General features: G+C 49.4%; 4 protein-coding genes across 5 annotated transcripts in view; 2 read left to right on the top strand and 2 right to left on the bottom strand.

Moving 5' to 3' along the window:
• Positions 1-7,706: 7,706 nt before the first annotated feature.
• Positions 7,707-9,420, bottom strand: LOC125952170 (E3 ubiquitin-protein ligase TRIM37-like). The gene is made up of 3 exons (XM_049681483.1): positions 8,437-9,420; positions 8,161-8,352; positions 7,707-8,070 (listed from the first exon to the last, which is right to left on the bottom strand). The coding sequence occupies exons 1-3, from the start codon at positions 9,348-9,350 to the stop codon at positions 7,827-7,829; spliced, it is 1,350 nt and encodes a 449-aa protein (XP_049537440.1). The 5' UTR covers positions 9,351-9,420; the 3' UTR covers positions 7,707-7,826.
• Positions 9,421-11,590: 2,170 nt separating this feature from the next.
• On the top strand, positions 11,591-12,421 carry LOC125952164 (probable ribosome biogenesis protein RLP24). The gene is made up of 2 exons (XM_049681475.1): positions 11,591-11,735; positions 11,823-12,421. The coding sequence occupies exons 1-2, from the start codon at positions 11,655-11,657 to the stop codon at positions 12,333-12,335; spliced, it is 594 nt and encodes a 197-aa protein (XP_049537432.1). The 5' UTR covers positions 11,591-11,654; the 3' UTR covers positions 12,336-12,421.
• Positions 12,422-12,608: 187 nt separating this feature from the next.
• On the top strand, positions 12,609-14,880 carry LOC125952140 (neither inactivation nor afterpotential protein G). The gene is made up of 5 exons (XM_049681440.1): positions 12,609-12,789; positions 12,863-13,065; positions 13,148-13,384; positions 13,452-14,671; positions 14,742-14,880. The coding sequence occupies exons 1-5, from the start codon at positions 12,618-12,620 to the stop codon at positions 14,878-14,880; spliced, it is 1,971 nt and encodes a 656-aa protein (XP_049537397.1). The 5' UTR covers positions 12,609-12,617.
• A 743-nt stretch (positions 14,881-15,623) lies between these two features.
• Positions 15,624-17,500, bottom strand: part of LOC125952169 (stress-associated endoplasmic reticulum protein 2) — a 2,192-nt gene continuing 315 nt past the window's right edge. Inside the window, exons 1-3 of one of the 2 annotated variants that reach the window (XM_049681482.1) lie at positions 17,431-17,500; positions 17,164-17,235; positions 15,624-17,090 (exon numbers count right to left, since the gene is read on the bottom strand). The exon at positions 17,431-17,500 is cut by the window's right edge and continues 258 nt beyond it. In XM_049681482.1, coding sequence (XP_049537439.1) covers positions 16,851-17,045 — 195 coding nt within the window. In that variant the 5' untranslated portion in view covers positions 17,046-17,090; positions 17,164-17,235; positions 17,431-17,500 and the 3' untranslated portion in view covers positions 15,624-16,850. The remainder of the gene's footprint in view (positions 17,091-17,163; positions 17,236-17,430) is intronic. The other variant, XM_049681481.1, reaches the window with a different exon arrangement.

Raw genomic sequence — 17,500 nt, forward strand, 5'->3', positions numbered from 1 at the left:
AACCAAACCGCTGTCAGTCCGCTAGGGTCGAAGCCGCAACTGCCGCAAGCTGCAACAATTGAGGCAAACTCGCTCGGCTGGATGGATGCGAGAAATTGGCAGAAAAACTGGTAGGCAGCTAGGTTTGTGGCGAGAGTGAATCCCTTATCCCGACCTCGGCGTGACGGACAAAGTATTGCAGCCCCGGTCGAAAGGGGTAGAGCGTGAGCGCCAGAAGAAGCAGAATAAATCGATTTTTGTGCCACCGAACCATCCTACCGTCAGCCCTGAGCACGAAGGATCCCGTGGCGCTGCGGAGGGATTTACATAACGCTCTCGAAACCTCGAAGCTTGACGTTTCTAGAGTCCGTTCGTCGGAGATTAAGGCTAGATTATGCTGTTTGCTCACGCTTGGTCGCCTCAACTGAACCGATTCCAGCAAAACCCAGGGCAGGATGATGAATAACCACTTGAATCAAGTCGCGAGACAGAGGCTCGGACAGTGCACACGGACGCCACTTTTCGTCGGAATCGAATTTGGCAGAGGCTGATCCGCTACGCAAATCATCACTTTGTTCCATCATCCATCTTCTTCCGAAGCGCTTGCGCGCGGTCGTTGGATATGGAGCGACCCTGCGCTGGGGTTCGTTCGCTGTAGACGCGGATGAACACACACAAGCAGCTTCGGACCTCGCATGTCCGCGAGGGGTCATGCCGGCCAGGCTTCATACGTCGGCCAGCTACTACAATGATCACCGTAGCCGATGATGATGGTGATGGCGATGATGGCGATGATGATGACTGCACTGCCGTTTGAAAGCGAGAGTCTTAACCATTTGACCTTGCATAATTACATATACCGCCAGGGGGTTCCCCTGGCTGCCTGGCTGCTGTAGTGTACCCCACAGCTGGTTACGTTTCGTTCGCTCGATCGGTGGCCATTTTCCGGACCGCTCGAATGGACGACAGGGTCGGTTCGAGATGCGCAGCTTCTTGATGCTCCATTGGTTGCTGCTGCTGGCTGCTGGTGACTCCGACCAAACAACGGCGTACGTTCCCTTCACTCGGAGTGGACGCATCCAACGCATTCGACCAACACAGAGAGACAGAAAGAGAGAGAGAGGCTCGCCTACAAGGTGCGTAAAGATGAACCTAAGACCTTAAGGTAGAGCGCGGATCTGCTTTTGTTCGTGGTGTGCTCCAATTACGGAATGTGGACCGTGCGCGGCTCGGCAACAACTACTTCTACTCCTCAAACAAACATACAAATTAGGCGGACGACGCAGGGTGCCAAACCAGGTTGTGAGGGTCACGCAGTTCAAGCAGGATGGTGGGCGAGCGGGTGGTAGGTGGCCGATAAATGACGATCATCGGTTACAGGCCAACGTGGTGTTCGTAACCCACATTACTACCGTGCCACTGTGAAGGACCTGCGACGAACCGTTCCATCACCGCGTGTGATGGCGTGTCGCGGACAACCAGTTGAAGTGGTCGCTACCAACCGGTAGCCAGTAGTGGTGATGTGTGCACCACTTGTGTCACGGTGACACAAATCGATCTCCTCCCGGAGCGAACCGATCGATATCCATCGGTGGGTTGTTCCAATCGCTAAGTGGCTCTTCGATGCCGCCGGCGGCGACCAGCATCTCGACGTCACGAACGATACACTCCAGTCGGAGCTGGGCCGGGCCCGGGCCCCGGGATCCGCCTCGAGCAGCGAGTGAAAGATGTCATCGTGAGCGACCCCGGCAGACCTTGGCGTTTGTATTGGCGGCAGACCCCCGGGGGCCGCAGTGTCACAAGTAAAAGGGAAGTAAGCAGAAGCATGTAAAGAAGCGAAAGCGAATTAGAGAGTGCGCGCGCGCGGAGAAGCAAATTAAATTCAACTTATACCGGCCCCCCGTCAAGGTCGCGCTCGGCTGTGTCGGCCAAAGGACGGCCATTGGCGCACTTTCGGCGTACCGCGCAGCCACCGCAAGCAGGAGTTCCGAGTTCTCAGCCAGCCAACCGCTGCACAACCCCAGCGAGGTGCAGGAAGTGGAATAACCTACTTCGGCGGCGGTTCGACGAAGAGATGGTGAAGATGATGGTTTTCGCTTCCAACACCTCGTAGCGCCGCGCGCAACGTTGCATAATTATCTCGCCATCTTCAGCGGGGCATGTGTGTGTGTGTGTGCGCATCTCCACCAGCGTCGCCATCGAAGAATGGAGCTCACTAATGAGCCTAACGCATGTGCCTGGCGCCGAGTGTTTCGCGGAACAATAATCGAAATGATACTCCTTGGTCCAGGTGAAGACGACCAGACGTTTCCGTCACTCGATCGCGAATCGCGAGGCCGGGAACCTCAAGTGTAAAGTGTCCTCGAGGAAGTGCGAAAGCGGTGCGATAAGCGAGCCGCGTTGTGTCGAAATGGCGAGCGGAACGCAAAACCGTTTACTTTCGCCGTTTAATACGGCCTTCGGGTTTTTTGGGTTAGCTTTCCGTTTCCGATCCACTCACTTTGGTTCACACCGGGGACAGATCTTGCACCGGATCGGATCGGATACTATCGATCAACGCGCCACTCCGGAACTTATTGAGTTGCGCAAATTCCATTCCCATTTCGGTGACGAGAAATCAACCGAGGTCCGGGTATAGAGACATTCACCCCGTTCGTCGCAGCTCTCCAAGTGAAAGACAGAGAGAGAGAGATAGTGTATAAGACATCAGAGTAACCTCCTTCCTGCCAGGGGGCATTACCAGACGACTAGCGTTTGACAGGAAGCGTTTCTTGGATTTTTATTTTTTGCATCTACGTCCCCAACGTAATTAGAAAAAAAACTAAACGAAGCAGCAGCGCCTACTGCTGTCGCGCATTGTAGGGCATTTTTTGGGGTCAAAAGTTATGCAGCCGATTTGTAGCCACAGCCTGCACGATGCACCATCATGCAATCATGGCATGCTGAGTGTTTTACGATGACGAAACGCGAAGGCGCCCGGTCTCTTTGTGTATCCGACAGCAAATCTTAAAACCATTTCACTTCGTCGCACTCATCATCTAATTACAACCCCGTAGCGGCGGGTGACACGTTACGATAACTCAAACGACAAAGCGTCATATTGCCCCACACCCGGGGGGGGGTACACTGAGTTGGGTTAAAACCCACCAACTCCATTCAACAATTTTAGAACAAACGAGTCTCACGCAATTATCGTTTGCTCTCTTTTATGGTATCGTGTTTTTTTTTGTTTTTATTTACGGTTGGCGTCTGCTTCGATGTTGATTCAGGGGTTCACGGTGCATGTAATAATTCCACCCCAAAAAAAGGTAATAATCATCATGAAAAGTAACGACACTCGATTTTGAGCGTTATCGGATCGGCGGACCTACTAATCAGACCAAATCTTAATGATCCATCTCTCTTCGTGTTTTTCTAGGGAAAGGAGGGGAGTGGGGGCATCTATTTGCTGGCGGGTGGCCACCGTGGCACGCGCTCAGCTTCCTCGCCTCTCTCGCTCCGCTCCATTATACAATTCACTATCAAAATCGGCTCCGATCCATCCGTCAAATCGATGCACGTTACGTCAGCGTATTTGGTGATTGATTGGCGTCTCCAAGATTCAGGAATTTAGTAGCTCCACCACCAGTCGCTTGAAGGCGCCTCCCCTTTCACCACTCCGAAGCGGTTAATTTACAATTTGTTCTCGGACATTCTCGGTCACGGATCAGCATCGACACAGGGAGCACCATTTCTTGCAAATCTCTCTCCCTCTCTCTCTGTCTGGGCTGTCGAAATAGCATAATCTGGAATCGTGGCGCGCGATACCGACTGGTCGCCATTCCGAAGTCGCTTCCATTCCGCGGCCACGATTTCACAGCCAACTGCAGCCAGTGCAGCCAGCATCTCCCTGTCTCGTTTGCTGCTTCGCGGGGGCTTCCTTTGCCATCAAAAAGTTCGCTTAAGAGTTCGCAATTATATGAATTCATTACGCTGGCCTCCCCTCCGGGTTGGACCGCTTTTTTTTTGACAAAAGAAACTAGTACTAGACACCAGGAGGGGGAAGCAGCTTCTCACTGCTGCTGGTGCATTCACCAACAGCAGCAGTAGCAGCATCAGCAGCAGCAGCAGCAGCAACCGAGGCGGGTTATGTTCCCTTATTAAACCGAAACACTAGCGCGAACAATAAGCGATTTGGAGCGGCCGTCCACGAAGTAGGCTGTTGGGTGAAATGAGGAACACAAAAAAAGGCGTCGGAAGACAAACCGCGGACCAAGAAATCAAATAAATTAAGCGAAGAAATTTCGTAGACAGATCGCGAACGGGAAGCGAGATAGGGTGCTGCAGCGGGGGTGCTGTGCCTCTGTGCCTCTGTGGCGCTTGGAATTATATCACTTCGAGATCATCCCGCTTCAGCTTCACGCCACATACCCGGCACACCACCGTAGTTGGTGCTGATGTTGGAGGTGAAAATGGATGAAGTACCCCAGTGGCTGGGGTGAGGCTGCAGCGTGCCGTGGAAGCGATGGGTCCACGATAGCGAAGAAACAAAGCCGCGCGTGCAAAGTATCGTGCAATGGAGGAAAATGAGAAATGGTTGCAATTGAATGGAAAAGCTCGTCTGAGGGGGGGGGGGGGGGGGGGCTCGGTAGATGTTTCGGTCGCTCAGCGCGCGCAAACGATCGGAAGGCGTTCGCGTGGATACAGACCGCGAATATTCAAATCAAGAGCAAACGAACGAGGCAAAACGAAAGGGTATTATACGTCGACGGAAAAAAAGGGTTTTAGGGGAGGGTGGGGAGCGGGTCGAAGGGGAGACGATCATTAGCGTCGGTTGGTGCGTCGTCAGTGTGTCACAGGGCCACTGCTCACATTCGCTGGGAACTGCACCGGCATTGCAGCGGCGCGGTGCTGCAACGGTCGAGCCTTTTGGGTCTGGCAGATCAGCGTTGCAGGCGCTGGATCTTCGCTTCCAAAAAAGGAGATCATGAGAATGATCTTTTGACCTAGCGACACCGCAACCGTGCCCCGTGCACAGCTGAAGGTCACCGACCGAGACCACCGGTACGGTGGACTAATAATTTTAGCATCAATTTTGATACCTTTTTTGATAGGTCCATTTGTGATCGGCGGCCATTTTTTTTTTGCTTTTGGTGATCTCTTCCAGTGGTGAGAGGTAGGACCTTTGGCTTTCCACTTCCCTTGTTCGATGATCGATGCGAAAAGCACCATTTTACGGCTCCCGCAATCCGATCGCACCGGCATCCGGTAGAGCAGAAACAAAAGACATCAATGCGTGCGAAAAATGGGGTTCGTCGCTTTTCGAAAGGCTGGTAAATCCAAGGAAAGTGACCGCCGTTCGATCGTCGTTGGATACGGGCCGCGGGCCAGCTCGTTGCCAGCGCTACTAATGTTTGTGGCCGGGGAAGATTCATCCACATTTTAGCGGTAATTTCTTGGCAATAATGTTGTTGGCGACCACATGCTGATAAGACGCTCGGAGACCGATGCTTTGGCGCCTTGCAACGTCCTCGGTTAGGTACTAAAATGTATTTTAAAACAAAAAAAAAACAAAGTAGCAGGCCTTGAGTGATCAAGGATAAGTATAGCAACCGGCGAGAGGTTGAAAGCTGAAAAGTGATGCTGTAGCAGCAGCAGGTAGCATGGCGGCACTGTCCGAATCTGCTCCAGAGCGTGTCTTTTAAGGCAGGTAGAGTTTTTCTAGGAATACTTCTTCTCCGCCGAATCCGCGTCGCAAACACCATCAACAATAATAGCAAATAACAACAGCAAAAAACCTTCCCTTATCGTGTGCCATCAGCGAAAACGCGAATGACAGTTTTATCTCGGGCCCGCGAAAGTGAATGGCCGGCCGGTAAAGTGCTGCGGGAAGCGCAGGGGCGCCCTAACAGCGAAGCGAAGAGCGAACCCCGTCGCCTAATATCACGCCAAGCATCCTCTTCATGTACCATCGTTAATTTTATTGCAGCTACAGCTCCCCCCCTTCTCCTCTGGGCCAATATGCGAGTGCGAACGATCTCTGTGGCGCTGTTACGATGAAAGCTGGACCGCTTCTATCAATCAAGCCGGTGCCCGTCTAACGAACCGCTCGCTAGGTCGCTCCTCGCTCCCCATTTCGAAACGGAACCGTGAGTTCCCGGGGTTGGGAGCCGTGTAAATAAAATTATGTCACTAGGTATTAGCCGCTGGACCGGTTTGGTATGTGGTGATGGGGTGCATCGGCACCGGCACCGAGCGAACGCTGCAACCAGCAGTAACATCAATTGTTTGTGAACGATCGCGAGAGGAATTATGCTGTTCGGATCAATTGTGCCGTTTAGTCATGATGATGATGGACAAGAATTGCAGCAGTGCTTAGAAGGCGTGTTTATCATATTTTGATAAATATTTTGATAAATAAAACATCAACAAACACAAATCATCGTAATGAGTCCTAATTTTTTTGCGTTTTTTAAACTGTTTCATTTTTTTTTAAATTAAGAAAAATTGTGGTAAATTCACATAAAAAATCTTCCTAACACATGCTTTCCGTGAGAATAAGAACGAATCATAGGGGAAAAAATGCCTTTTCCGATTTCAATTTTATCCTTTTTCGAAGAGCACCAACCTAGCTTACCAAGCGAAACACTATCAACTGATATCAACGATAAGAAGTTGGCGTGTGGAACGGTACTAATGGTTGATTTAATTTTTTTTCTAAACTACATACAAGGTGAAGCTGGAAAGATTTATTAATACATCTTTAATTATTGTGTTGAAATACTAAACCAATAGATAAGTGTTAAAAGCTTCTTGCATTAAACGCAGCTCCTACTGTAGTTGGCACATCCGTACCTAGTGCCTAGTAACGAGTAACTATAAGCACAGCACTGAGGGCGCGAGCGTGATCCGAGCATGAATATGTTCAAGAAATGGTGTACGAGAGCCCCTTACAAACGTATTATCAATCCTAAAAAGGCCATCAATTGCTGGTACCAGCATCATCATCATCATCATCATCGTCCACCTCCTCCTCCTCAGAAGACTGCTGGTGATGATCCGGTACGTAAGCAACCGCACACCGTGCTTACGCATCTGCATTCCACCGTCCGAGCCGTCTGCAGACATTCCGTTTGGTTGTTGCTTCCTGATTGCCGTTTATTTATTTTCCTTCCATGATTATCTACCGATGGCGCAATCCAACATCATCACCTCCTTTCCCAGCTGTGCCGGGAGGAAAGGTGGATGGAAAGCCGGCACATCGCCCACACTCAGGTACTCCGTTGGTCTCGCAGGAGACAGACGGTCGGTGCCGATGGTCATGTTCAATCTTCTAAAAAGGTCCCCAAGTGAACTTCAACGTTCATGAGTGCAATCGTCTAAGGCCAACATATAAATCCGTGGCCCCTTTCACGAGGCATTCGATCTGGCTTGCAGTGGCATCGGAACCGGGAACAGGTTTCTACAACGTCCCAGGACCGGTGCTCTATCGCTGTAGCACTGTGGTGTAGTGTCATCTTGATTCGACCCCACCAGAAGGTACCAGGAAGTGCAGAAATCCGTCGAAAATGACCGACTCATGAAAAGTTGGCTTGGCTAGGTGCGAATCGTTCGTCTGATTTCCATTTGCATCCAGCTCTCCCCCACTTCCCCCTTACAAAGATCGTCATTGTGCTAAGATCGTTTGCCAAAAAATAATTCGAAAGACATCTTTATTACCATTGTTATTACACTTCAGTCGAAGTACTATTAATAAAAACAAGTTACCATTCTTCTTTCGTCTGCTCAAAGACATTTGATTCGCCGCATTCAACAATAAACTCAAGCACAAACACAAACTGCTGCTCGATCGTGGATTCGCATTGCGGTCAAGCAGCGCTCATATCATCATCAGAAGCAGAATCATCACTCTCGGTTGGCACGGGCGCACAGGGACGGATGCTGTAGAGTATTTCGAGCTCATCGTCGTGCATATAACCGTTCTCCTTAAGCGACTTGATCTTTGTAAAGTTTCGCAAACCCCAGCCTTCCAGCGGATTAAAGCACTTGCGTATTGTTCTGCTGATCGTCTTCTCGGGATTCCTGTGCAGAAGTTTAAAGGTACACTCCGTCCTGTAAAGAGAAGTAGCGGGCGATCATGTTAGAAGAGCGATCAAAGGACACTGAGAGAAGAAGCGATGCGAGAACGATCAGACAACTTACCAGCAGGGCGTTCCACTCACCAGCTCCAGATAAATTCCAAACTGATCTTTGGTAACCATACACCAAACCAAGACGTGCCAGATGCGTCCCTGGGTATCGCTAAAGTCCTTCGAGTAGACAACCTTGTTATTCTGAAAGGTAGAAAAACGTTCCACCACAAACACGCCCGTCTCGCGGATCACAGGCATACAGCTGTGGGCGTGAGAGATGAGATCGAGAAGAAAGAAATCAATGCCATACGCTAAATGGATGGACCCCACACCTATCGCTGCTTACATCTTCAAGCTAACCGGAAGCCGGATACGATTAAAGTCCGGTAACGGTGGCTCCATCATCTCGCGGCAGTATTGCATAATCGACGGATGCATTCTGATCATCTGCGGTTTCATGCGTTGGTCCAAATCGTGCTCCACGCCATCCAGCTTCATATCCAGGATCTCGATCGCTTCAGTAACTTTCTTCTGTTGCTCCTTTAGCTTCTGTATCTGTATGGCGTGCTGGTGGATCAGGTTGTTCGTCGCGCGCTGAACGACCTCCTCCAGCTCGCGGCGCTTCTCACTCAGCAAAACATCGAACAGGGACATATTTTGTGCAATTCTTTCCGAAACCGTCTCCAATTGCTCCCGGTAGTTTTCCACCTTCCCGAGCTCGGTCGCTATCTCCTTCAGCACCTGATCGTACACAACCGTAACCGCTTTGAACGTGTGTGCTCCATGCGCTCCCTCGCCGGCAATCGTGACACAGGTCTCGCAGATGCTCTCGTGGCAGTCGACGCAGAAGAACTTCAGCGGTAGGTGATGCTCCTTGCAGCACTCCTCCACATAGGAATCTTCACTCAGGTATCCCTTAAGCGTTTCCTTCTCCGAGTAATTGGTTCGCAGGTCTTGTTCCAGCTTCTCGATTTCCTCAATCCAACGCAGCTTTACCAGCTGCTCAACCGTCAAGGCGAACTTGCAATTCGGGCACGATTGATCGCCTAGCATGAACCACTCGAGGATGCAGCCCCGGCAGTACATCTTCGAGCATTGCGGGCACAGATTCGGATCGTTCAGTTTACCCAAGCAGATTACACATTTGAAGATGTCGTCGAAGCAGGCCTGAAACTGTTTGTTCACGGGCTCATGCTGCGGTAGCTGTGGGTTAGGGGGGATGGGCGTCGAGCATAGTACCGGAGTGACCCCGATGGGCATCGGTGTAGCCACTTCCTCGTTACTAATCAGCGACTCGAACGTAGCATCGAGCTCATTGCTGCTGCCTGCCCCTCCGTTACTCTCTTCCTCAACATCGGGCACATCCGAGATATGGTCAGTAGCGCTATGGAAGGATGGTAATGCAAATTACAAAACGCACCCCCCAGCTGTACCCGTAGAGCCGCTTGACGATTTTGATCAATCCTTGCACTTACAGTGTAATAGAACGGTTTAAATCGGTCATTTTTTAGACACAAATACGGTTCAGTTAACCGAGGTAGAAAAACAGGTAGAAAAAAACTTGACAAAAGTTAGAGCGTCGGTTACTTGGATCGCCTAGACAGAAAATGGTGGTGATAAATTTAATCGATCGCTTCATCGTTGTCCGGATTTTACCTCTCTATCTATGTTTGTCTCTTTTTCGTGCTCGACATGTAGTAGATCCGTGGCGAACCGATCTAGACAGCCAGATGAAGCGTCCCGGATTAGACTGAGCTACAGTGAGGTCAAACGATTCCCAACAGAAACGCTTGGCTCCGTTATTTAAATTTTATCAAATAGACAGCCTTGTGTGAGGGATTCGCAAAGGGAAGGACAAACGCAAACGAAACGTTTTTTTTTTTTATTATTATTATTATAGCAGCACGATCGGCGACTCAAGGTTCAGCTTTTGAAATCCTTTTCGGATGTACTAACGGCAAACAAGCAAATAAGGTACTTCGCCGGTCCAGGTGACATTGCAGGCACGACATTTGAGGCATTTCGAATTGAGCAGTAAATGACAATGAGCGGCTGCCGGCAGATGGTTGGCTGGCTGGTCGCCGATGGTCTTGGCGAGGACCACGCTTTGGGTATGATCCTAATTATTGTCGAAACCGCAAACGCAGTGTGGTAGTTGGCTTGCATCTTTACTACTCGCACCCATAAACCTAACCTCGACACAAATTATCCGACTACAAATGACCGGGCAATTTATGCTGCTCCATTGAGAGCAGCGGGCTGCACGGCTAATACTCACCCAGTACTCGCAGTAACTGGCCGCGATGCGCTCAACTTTTGGGCACAGTAAATGGGGTACGGTCGTTTCGCTGCATAATTCCCTTCGCCAACAAACATTTCACTAATTAAGCCACAGATCTGACCAGGGCTTTGTGTTTGGGGAGCGGTAACTCTTATCGATAATGATTCCGTCGGCTCATCTTTTACAGTAACATTTCGCTCTTGCTTAACATTTGTTGATGAAAGTTGGTGGTGAAGTTGGTATAATTTGGTAAGCTGATAGGAACAAACAGTTTCTGATGAAAGCAATGTACCGTTTTAAATGAAAACATGTTGTTTACTTATAAAGGTTTGAAGAAGTATGCGCGGTAGTTTGGCGGCATGCCTGCAAGCTCTGCCACGACATGTGGCGGGTTCCGATTTGGTTTCCCTCGCCATGGTGTGTACTTCGCAGATTCCACACGGCGTTCGGCGACGATGATCAGAGTTTCCTCACAAGTTCATGGCCAAAGTGCGATAATCTGCTGTGAATCGATTTCGGTAAATGTTTTTCGATTAACCTTTTTCCAGTACGGTACTTTGGTGTTAACTTGCCGTGTCACCACGGTATGTGCGTGATCGTTCCGGGGCGAGTGCGGCGGATTTTTATGTAAGGGCTTTTCGCACCGAAACATGGAATATACTTGACATAAAGAAGGAGAACCACACCAGACACCGGCACCCACTGTGGCGGTACCGGTAGTGTTAGCTTTCCCGCGGGATAGATGCATCTGCCATGAACGATGCGCCACGCGCGGTAACACAACCGGTTGGCGTGCAATCAATTTGCACTGCACATCATCACGCATTGGCGTGCTTACATGCATGTTCGCCGATTGAGCCTACTTCCTGTTTCCGTGGCAGTTTGTTTGCCGTCGCTATTCACTCCCGCTGGATTTATATTCACCGCTATCAAAACAACTACACAAACTGTGCGTATAGATGTAGTTCTATGCGCTTTTTTATGACAAAATTTTTACAAAGTTGTATACTTTACGAAAGTTACTATCATGGAACAGGGAGCAAATCACCATAAAATTGTAGGTCCAAAACCAGCGTGGCTGGGTCCGATAAAAACAGTCAAATTGAATTACGAGAATTGAAATCGAACCCGATCCTGTAAACCGAGCACCACTTTCAGTTTCCCGGCACGGTTGGCAACACTGACACGTCATTGTCGCTTGTCAAAAACGGTCCTTTTGTTTATTTACGGCGACAGCGTGGTTGTGTTTTTCTAAATCGCACCACGAAAACTGCGCCAGAAAAATGCGTATCGAGACGTGCTTCTTTTGCTCCAGCAAAATCTTCCCCGGACATGGAAGTGTTTTCGTTCGGAACGACTGCAAGGTGCGTATTTGACCACCCCCCGGGGGGAATAGACCTAATACAGTTCCGGGTACTCCTGAACTCACCTCTCATCTACTCGCTTTCTAGGAGTTCCGCTTCTGCCGGTCAAAGTGCCGCCGGGCGTTCAACAAAAAGAAGAACCCACGCAAGATCCGCTGGACCCGGGCGTACCGCAAGACGCACGAGAAGGAACTAACCGTTGATCCTAGCTTCGAGTTTGAGAAGCGGCGCAACGTACCGATCAAGTACAACCGCGAGCTGTGGAACAAGACAATCGAGGCGGTGAAGAAGATCAACGAAATCAAGCACCGGCGCGAGTGCCACTTTATCATGCAGCGACTGCGGAAGGCCCGTGACCACGAGATCCACCGTGACATCGTGGATGTGCAGAAGAACATCGCCCTCATCCGTTCACCAGCGATCGGTCTCAAGGAGCGTCGAGCGAAGGAGGAAGCACAGCAGTCGGCCCTACTCATGGATGTTGAAGGTGTAGAGGATGCGGAAGAGGAGATCCAGTATGTCGATGCCCGAAAGCTCGAGAAGCAGCTCGAAGAATCGGCCGAAATGCTGGATGATGACGAGGAAATGTTGAAAGCGTAACGGGGGGGACTTGGCTTAAGAATACGATTATGGAATGTTACAACAAGTGATCGCGCACAATAAAGAATCTTTCATTTGTGACGCTGACCTACGATGTTTCCTTTGCTGAGTTACGGCATTATTGCGCTGGATAAAAATAGTTTCCCTAACGCCATAGGCACCACAGCACCAATCGTGGTAATAGGATTATACCCCCGATACGTCACAGACCGTGCTTTGCACTCTTATATGCTACCGCCGCGACTTCCATTTAACCACCACAGTTGGTAGTGAATCGTGGAGATGTGCATTACGATGGGTTGTTTTAGGAAACTTGTCCTCGCTAGCTTGCTCGTGGGCACCGTTTGCTGTTCCTTGTTGCTCCTCCTGTGGGTATGGCTCGGTGTGGAGCTTATACCAAACGAAATAAGGAATCCACGCTCCATCGATGGTCAATCGTTTGATTATATCATTGGTGAGGCTCACCCTTGGCAGCCTCTATTTCAGGGCCAATCAATGAAATCTCCCTACCTCCGTTCCATTCTCAGTCGGTGCCGGAACGGCAGGATGTGTGCTGGCAAACCGGTTGTCCAGCAACCCGAACGTTAGCGTGCTGCTTATAGAAGCTGGTGGTACCTTTGGTGCCGCTTCGATCGTGCCCTTGATGAGCACGGCCATGCAGGGTACCAAGTACGATTGGGCTTTCCGGACAACCCCTCAAAAGTACTCCTCACACGGATTGGATGATAATGTAAGTATTATGCAAGGCCAACGATTGGCGCTAGGTTTATGTGGATGACTCAATGTTTTAATGTCCCACTAACTCTGAGTAGCAACAACTATTGCCACGTGGCAAAGGATTGGGAGGTTCGGGACAGATTAACTATATGTTGCACTTCACTGGCACCCCGAGCGATTTCGATCGATGGGAACGACTAGGCGCACTCGATTGGAGCTGGCAGGCAATGAAGCCATATCTGGACCAACTAGAGGCACGCATCGAGGCGCACAGCACTGGCGCTACCGAGGCAGAGTGTATGCAGAACTTGGCCCCCGATGAGCTGTACGAGGTAGGTTGTCCAAATTTCGCATATTCCTTATGGCTGTAACTTGATCATATTCTGTGCGCTGTTATAGCAACGCTACTCATCAATCATGGCGGAAAGCAGCGACAAGAGCGGCACCATATCCTTCTGCCAACACACTACCACAGATCAATTCAACAGTGCACAAGGAACCCCCACGAAGGATGGCTTATACATAACGAGTGTAGATCCAGAGGAATCCCTGCTTGCCAGAGTGTTCTCCGATGCACCGGCAGAGCTTGGACCGGAGTACGTCTTCAAACCGGCCCGATACACTATACGGAATGGCATTCGCTGGAGTAGCTATCATGCACATCTACGGGCTGCCTTTGGTCGTCCTAATCTAACGATACTCACGTCCACAACCGTTGCGAAAGTGATTTTCGATGAAACGAAACGTATAAAAGGTCTGCTACTGCATGGTGGTGGAACGGACGTTGTTTCTGGCGGTCCATCACCAGCGGTCATGGTACATGTAGAGCGTGAGGCCATACTTAGTGCAGGAGCACTCCAGACACCTCAGCTACTAAAACTGTCAGGTATTGGGCCGAAGATGGAGCTACAACGTCATGGCATCCCAGTGCTACATGATTCACCACAGGTTGGTCAGAATTACTTCGACCATTTGAATCTGCCTCTGTTTGTATCGATCAATGCGACGGCCAGTGTGACCGTGGATAAGGTGCTTTCGATCGATTCCATCGCGCAGTATCTACGGGACGGTCGAGGGGTACTAGCGACGACAGCTATCGCCGGTATCGGTGGACCACTTGGTGGACGCCACGGTGTCATCCTGTTCGGTATGGGAAGCGTCGATGAGCAGGCCCTTCGACACGTTTCCAATATGCGACAGGAGACGTTCCGGGCGTTCTTTCCCTTCTATCGCAATGCCAGCCAGGAAGGGTTCCTGTTTCTCAGCACATGCCACCAACCGCGCAGCCGTGGGGCCATCTTTTTGCGTGACCAGCACATTACCAGTGTACCTTTCTTCAATCCGAACTATCTGAAAGATCGATCCGATATCGAGTGTATGATGAATGCCGTTCGATTGGCAGCGAAAACCGCGGAGACGCAAGCGTTTCAGAGCATCGGTGCTCGGTTGCATTGGCCACGCATTAAGCGATGCTCAAACTTTGGCCCACCGGAGACCGGTGCACCGTCGGATCGGTATCTGGAATGTATTCTGCGCACCACGGCCCTTACAGGTCATCATCCCGGAGGTACTGCCGCCATGGGGCTGCACGCGGAGTCTGTCGTAGATAACCAGTTAAGGTAAGCAGTCAGTAGTTGCATGATGGCGCGGAAGGAGATGTTTATTCCAGCATTCGTTTTTATTCCATAGAGTCAACGGAGTGAACGGTTTACGTGTCGTAGATGCCAGTGTGTTTCCAGCACCCGTTTCCGGTACGCCCAACTCGGTCGTCATAGCCGTAGCAGAGAAGGCAAGCGATATAATTCTACAAAGTAATCATTATACCTAAACACCAAATAAACTAAAAAAAAATCAAGATCAAACAGGTGTGTTAAACTATTCTATTAACGTGCAGTCATTGGATAACTGAGAAAAAAAGACAAAAACAAATGTGTGGTGGTGCTCAAACGAGGAGTTGTACTCGGACGCATAGAGTATCATTTCGCAACACTAACTACTAGTCATCGAGCAGAATCAGTGGAAAGGTACAAAAAAGGCAAATATTAAATTTGTACTGTTATGAAAAACAATTTTATATCTATTTAATATGCCATTCAATTATATCAATTAAATTGCGATCCCAAATGACCTTGCTTATGATAGATCATACAATTCTAAATCTATCAGCTCCTTTCGTTATGCCAGTCCACCGCTATATGATATCAAAATCGTATCAACAATCTACACGTGTGCCACAGGTTCCAGCGCTCCTGGCAACTGATAATACAGTGTAATCTTAGCGTTAATGTAACGCCCCATACCGCACTTACCATCCGCCCCATACCGCACTTACCATCAGCCCCATACCTCACTTACCATTAAGCATCTACCAACATCCTATATTGCCGAATCCAACTGCGTAACAGCGATAACAGCACGCGCCAATCAGTTCCAATGTCAATGACTGCAATGACTGCCTCTCCTCCGGTATGCTGGCACACCTACGTCTTTCAGCGCATATTGCGACGCAATACGCAGATCGTGCATTCTTTCGGATGATTATCAAGCGACATCAAGGTAAAACAGAATGCGTTGTTTGTGTTTTCACATTGATAATATATAATTGTTCACCAAATTAGTTGTGTCGATTTGTGTTCCGTTTTCGTTTTCTCTTAATGTATATACTTGAATTTTTCATCTGCCTTTTCTGCCACCGCCGTGGCCTTCTAGCAAGTATACGAAAAAGGATATTATGCTGTCGGAAAGTGGCGTTTCTTTTTTGTTGTTTTGTGAGGGTTTCTTTTTGTTTTCCGTGCATGTATATCACACGACACGTACGCGTAACAGCGAGAAATGAGACAGAGACGAGAGTTGGTCAAAAAGCACTTGATCGCGCGTGGTGTTTCGCCGTAAACACTGCACGAGGCCACGATCAAAGCTTGAGGCGCGTATTACACGGGGAGGTTATCATTGTTTCCTGTTACCTGCTTCAACTTCTTCTGATTCTACACAGATTCAACTGTCCGGGGCTCTCGGTAGGGGGATTTTTGCCTGATTCTACTGTTTCAACACCCAGATCACGCATCACATATTCCTCCAGCGGCATATTTCCTCCCGTCTGGAACAAAAGCCAGACTACCAGGGCAAGCGATTTGCGCGACTAAATGTACGTATGTGTTGGCTGCGTATTTCAGCTGTTCTCTGATTCTGAGTTATCGTTAACCGCGCAAGGCATTCGGTGTCCGATGATGTGCGAATGAGAAATGGAGAAAATAAAGCACTCTTCTTCTTCAACGCTAACTTGCGCCTTGCAACCGTGTACTAATTGCAAACAGAAAAGCATTTACAAAACATCAGTCAGTGCGTGGACGCATTGTTACACAGTGGGGGGTTCAAATTTAAACAAACAAACATTGCACTTTTGTAAAGAGAAGGAGAGAGAGGGAGTACAATTTACATGGAACCAACAACACAAAAACACTAAACCGGGGTCGCGCCGCAACGCGAGTTTACAAATCAGCTAAAAACTATGCACACCTCCTGCACCTCACTGCTGGGATACGGGGTGGTGAAGGGGAACCATCCATAATCGATCATCAGTTGTCGTCGGTGGAACGCCTCGTTCTGCAGTTCCATTCCAGTGGACGGTAAAATGAAAGCAAAAATATCAATTAAGCTCAAGAGAAAGGCCCAAGAAAAAGCCCGAGCCAAACGGTGTCAAGTCGAGGGAGACAGAATGGTTAAGGTTGTGTGATTATGCTGCTGCAGTAGGCGCTCTGACTGCGGTAGTTGAGTGGCGCGCCCAACCGACGACGCTTCTTACGCTATGCGGATCGATTGAATGATCTGGAATATCGCGGAACCGCACACGACGAAGATGAACAGGGCCAACAGCCACGGACCAACCGGGTACTTCTCGTCGGCGCTCTTCGTCGATTTAGGCACGTTGCCACGCATCGTAATGTTCTTGCTGGCCTTCTCGTTGGCGACTTTGATTCGCTGCTGGGGTGCCATTATTATGCTGAGGTGTTGTGTTGTACGAGCGAACAGAATGTGTGTCTGTGGAAAGCGTACGGAAACTCGTTAAAAATCCGCAAGCAATTAAAGCAGTACGAGAAAAATTGATGCCTACCTTAATGAAAAATGCAGGGGTTTCCGCTATCGGAATGTTCTGTTGGTCCGCAAAGGGTGATAACGGATGATTCTGCAAAGCATTAAAGCAAACAACGTAAATAAGCGAAACTCTGGACCACTAGATTTGTACAAAGCCGTGACCAGTAAGCAAGGGAATGAAAAAATGATCTAAAAAGCCAGCCTCTAAGAATGGTGGGATGTTTTCCGTAGCTTTCACTTTACGTCGTCATTGCGTGGCTCACAGACGAGACAACTCGCAACTTACCGACCAGCGAGCGCCGCGTGTCCGTGTCTCTTATCGAAACAACTCGAAGGTGTTCGTGCTACGTGGAGCA

Source organism: Anopheles darlingi, chromosome 2 (assembly GCF_943734745.1).
Source record: "Anopheles darlingi chromosome 2, idAnoDarlMG_H_01, whole genome shotgun sequence".
Lineage (NCBI taxonomy): Eukaryota > Metazoa > Arthropoda > Insecta > Diptera > Culicidae > Anopheles > Anopheles darlingi.

Bases quoted from the DNA above. Each gene is read 5' to 3' on its own strand.
- LOC125952170 (XM_049681483.1), bottom strand. From the start codon at position 9,350: ATGCCCATCGGGGTCACTCCGGTACTATGCTCGACGCCCATCCCCCCT. The intron at 8,353-8,436 runs GTAAGCAGCGAT...TCACGCCCACAG, and splicing joins CTTCCGGTTAGCTTGAAGAT to CTGTATGCCTGTGATCCGCG. The intron at 8,071-8,160 runs GTAAGTTGTCTG...TTCTCTTTACAG, and splicing joins GTGAGTGGAACGCCCTGCTG to GACGGAGTGTACCTTTAAAC.
- LOC125952164 (XM_049681475.1), top strand. From the start codon at position 11,655: ATGCGTATCGAGACGTGCTTCTTTTGCTCCAGCAAAATCTTCCCCGGA. The intron at 11,736-11,822 runs GTGCGTATTTGA...CTCGCTTTCTAG, and splicing joins TCGTTCGGAACGACTGCAAG to GAGTTCCGCTTCTGCCGGTC.
- LOC125952140 (XM_049681440.1), top strand. From the start codon at position 12,618: ATGTGCATTACGATGGGTTGTTTTAGGAAACTTGTCCTCGCTAGCTTG. The intron at 12,790-12,862 runs GTGAGGCTCACC...TTCCATTCTCAG, and splicing joins ATCGTTTGATTATATCATTG to TCGGTGCCGGAACGGCAGGA. The intron at 13,066-13,147 runs GTAAGTATTATG...AACTCTGAGTAG, and splicing joins CACACGGATTGGATGATAAT to CAACAACTATTGCCACGTGG.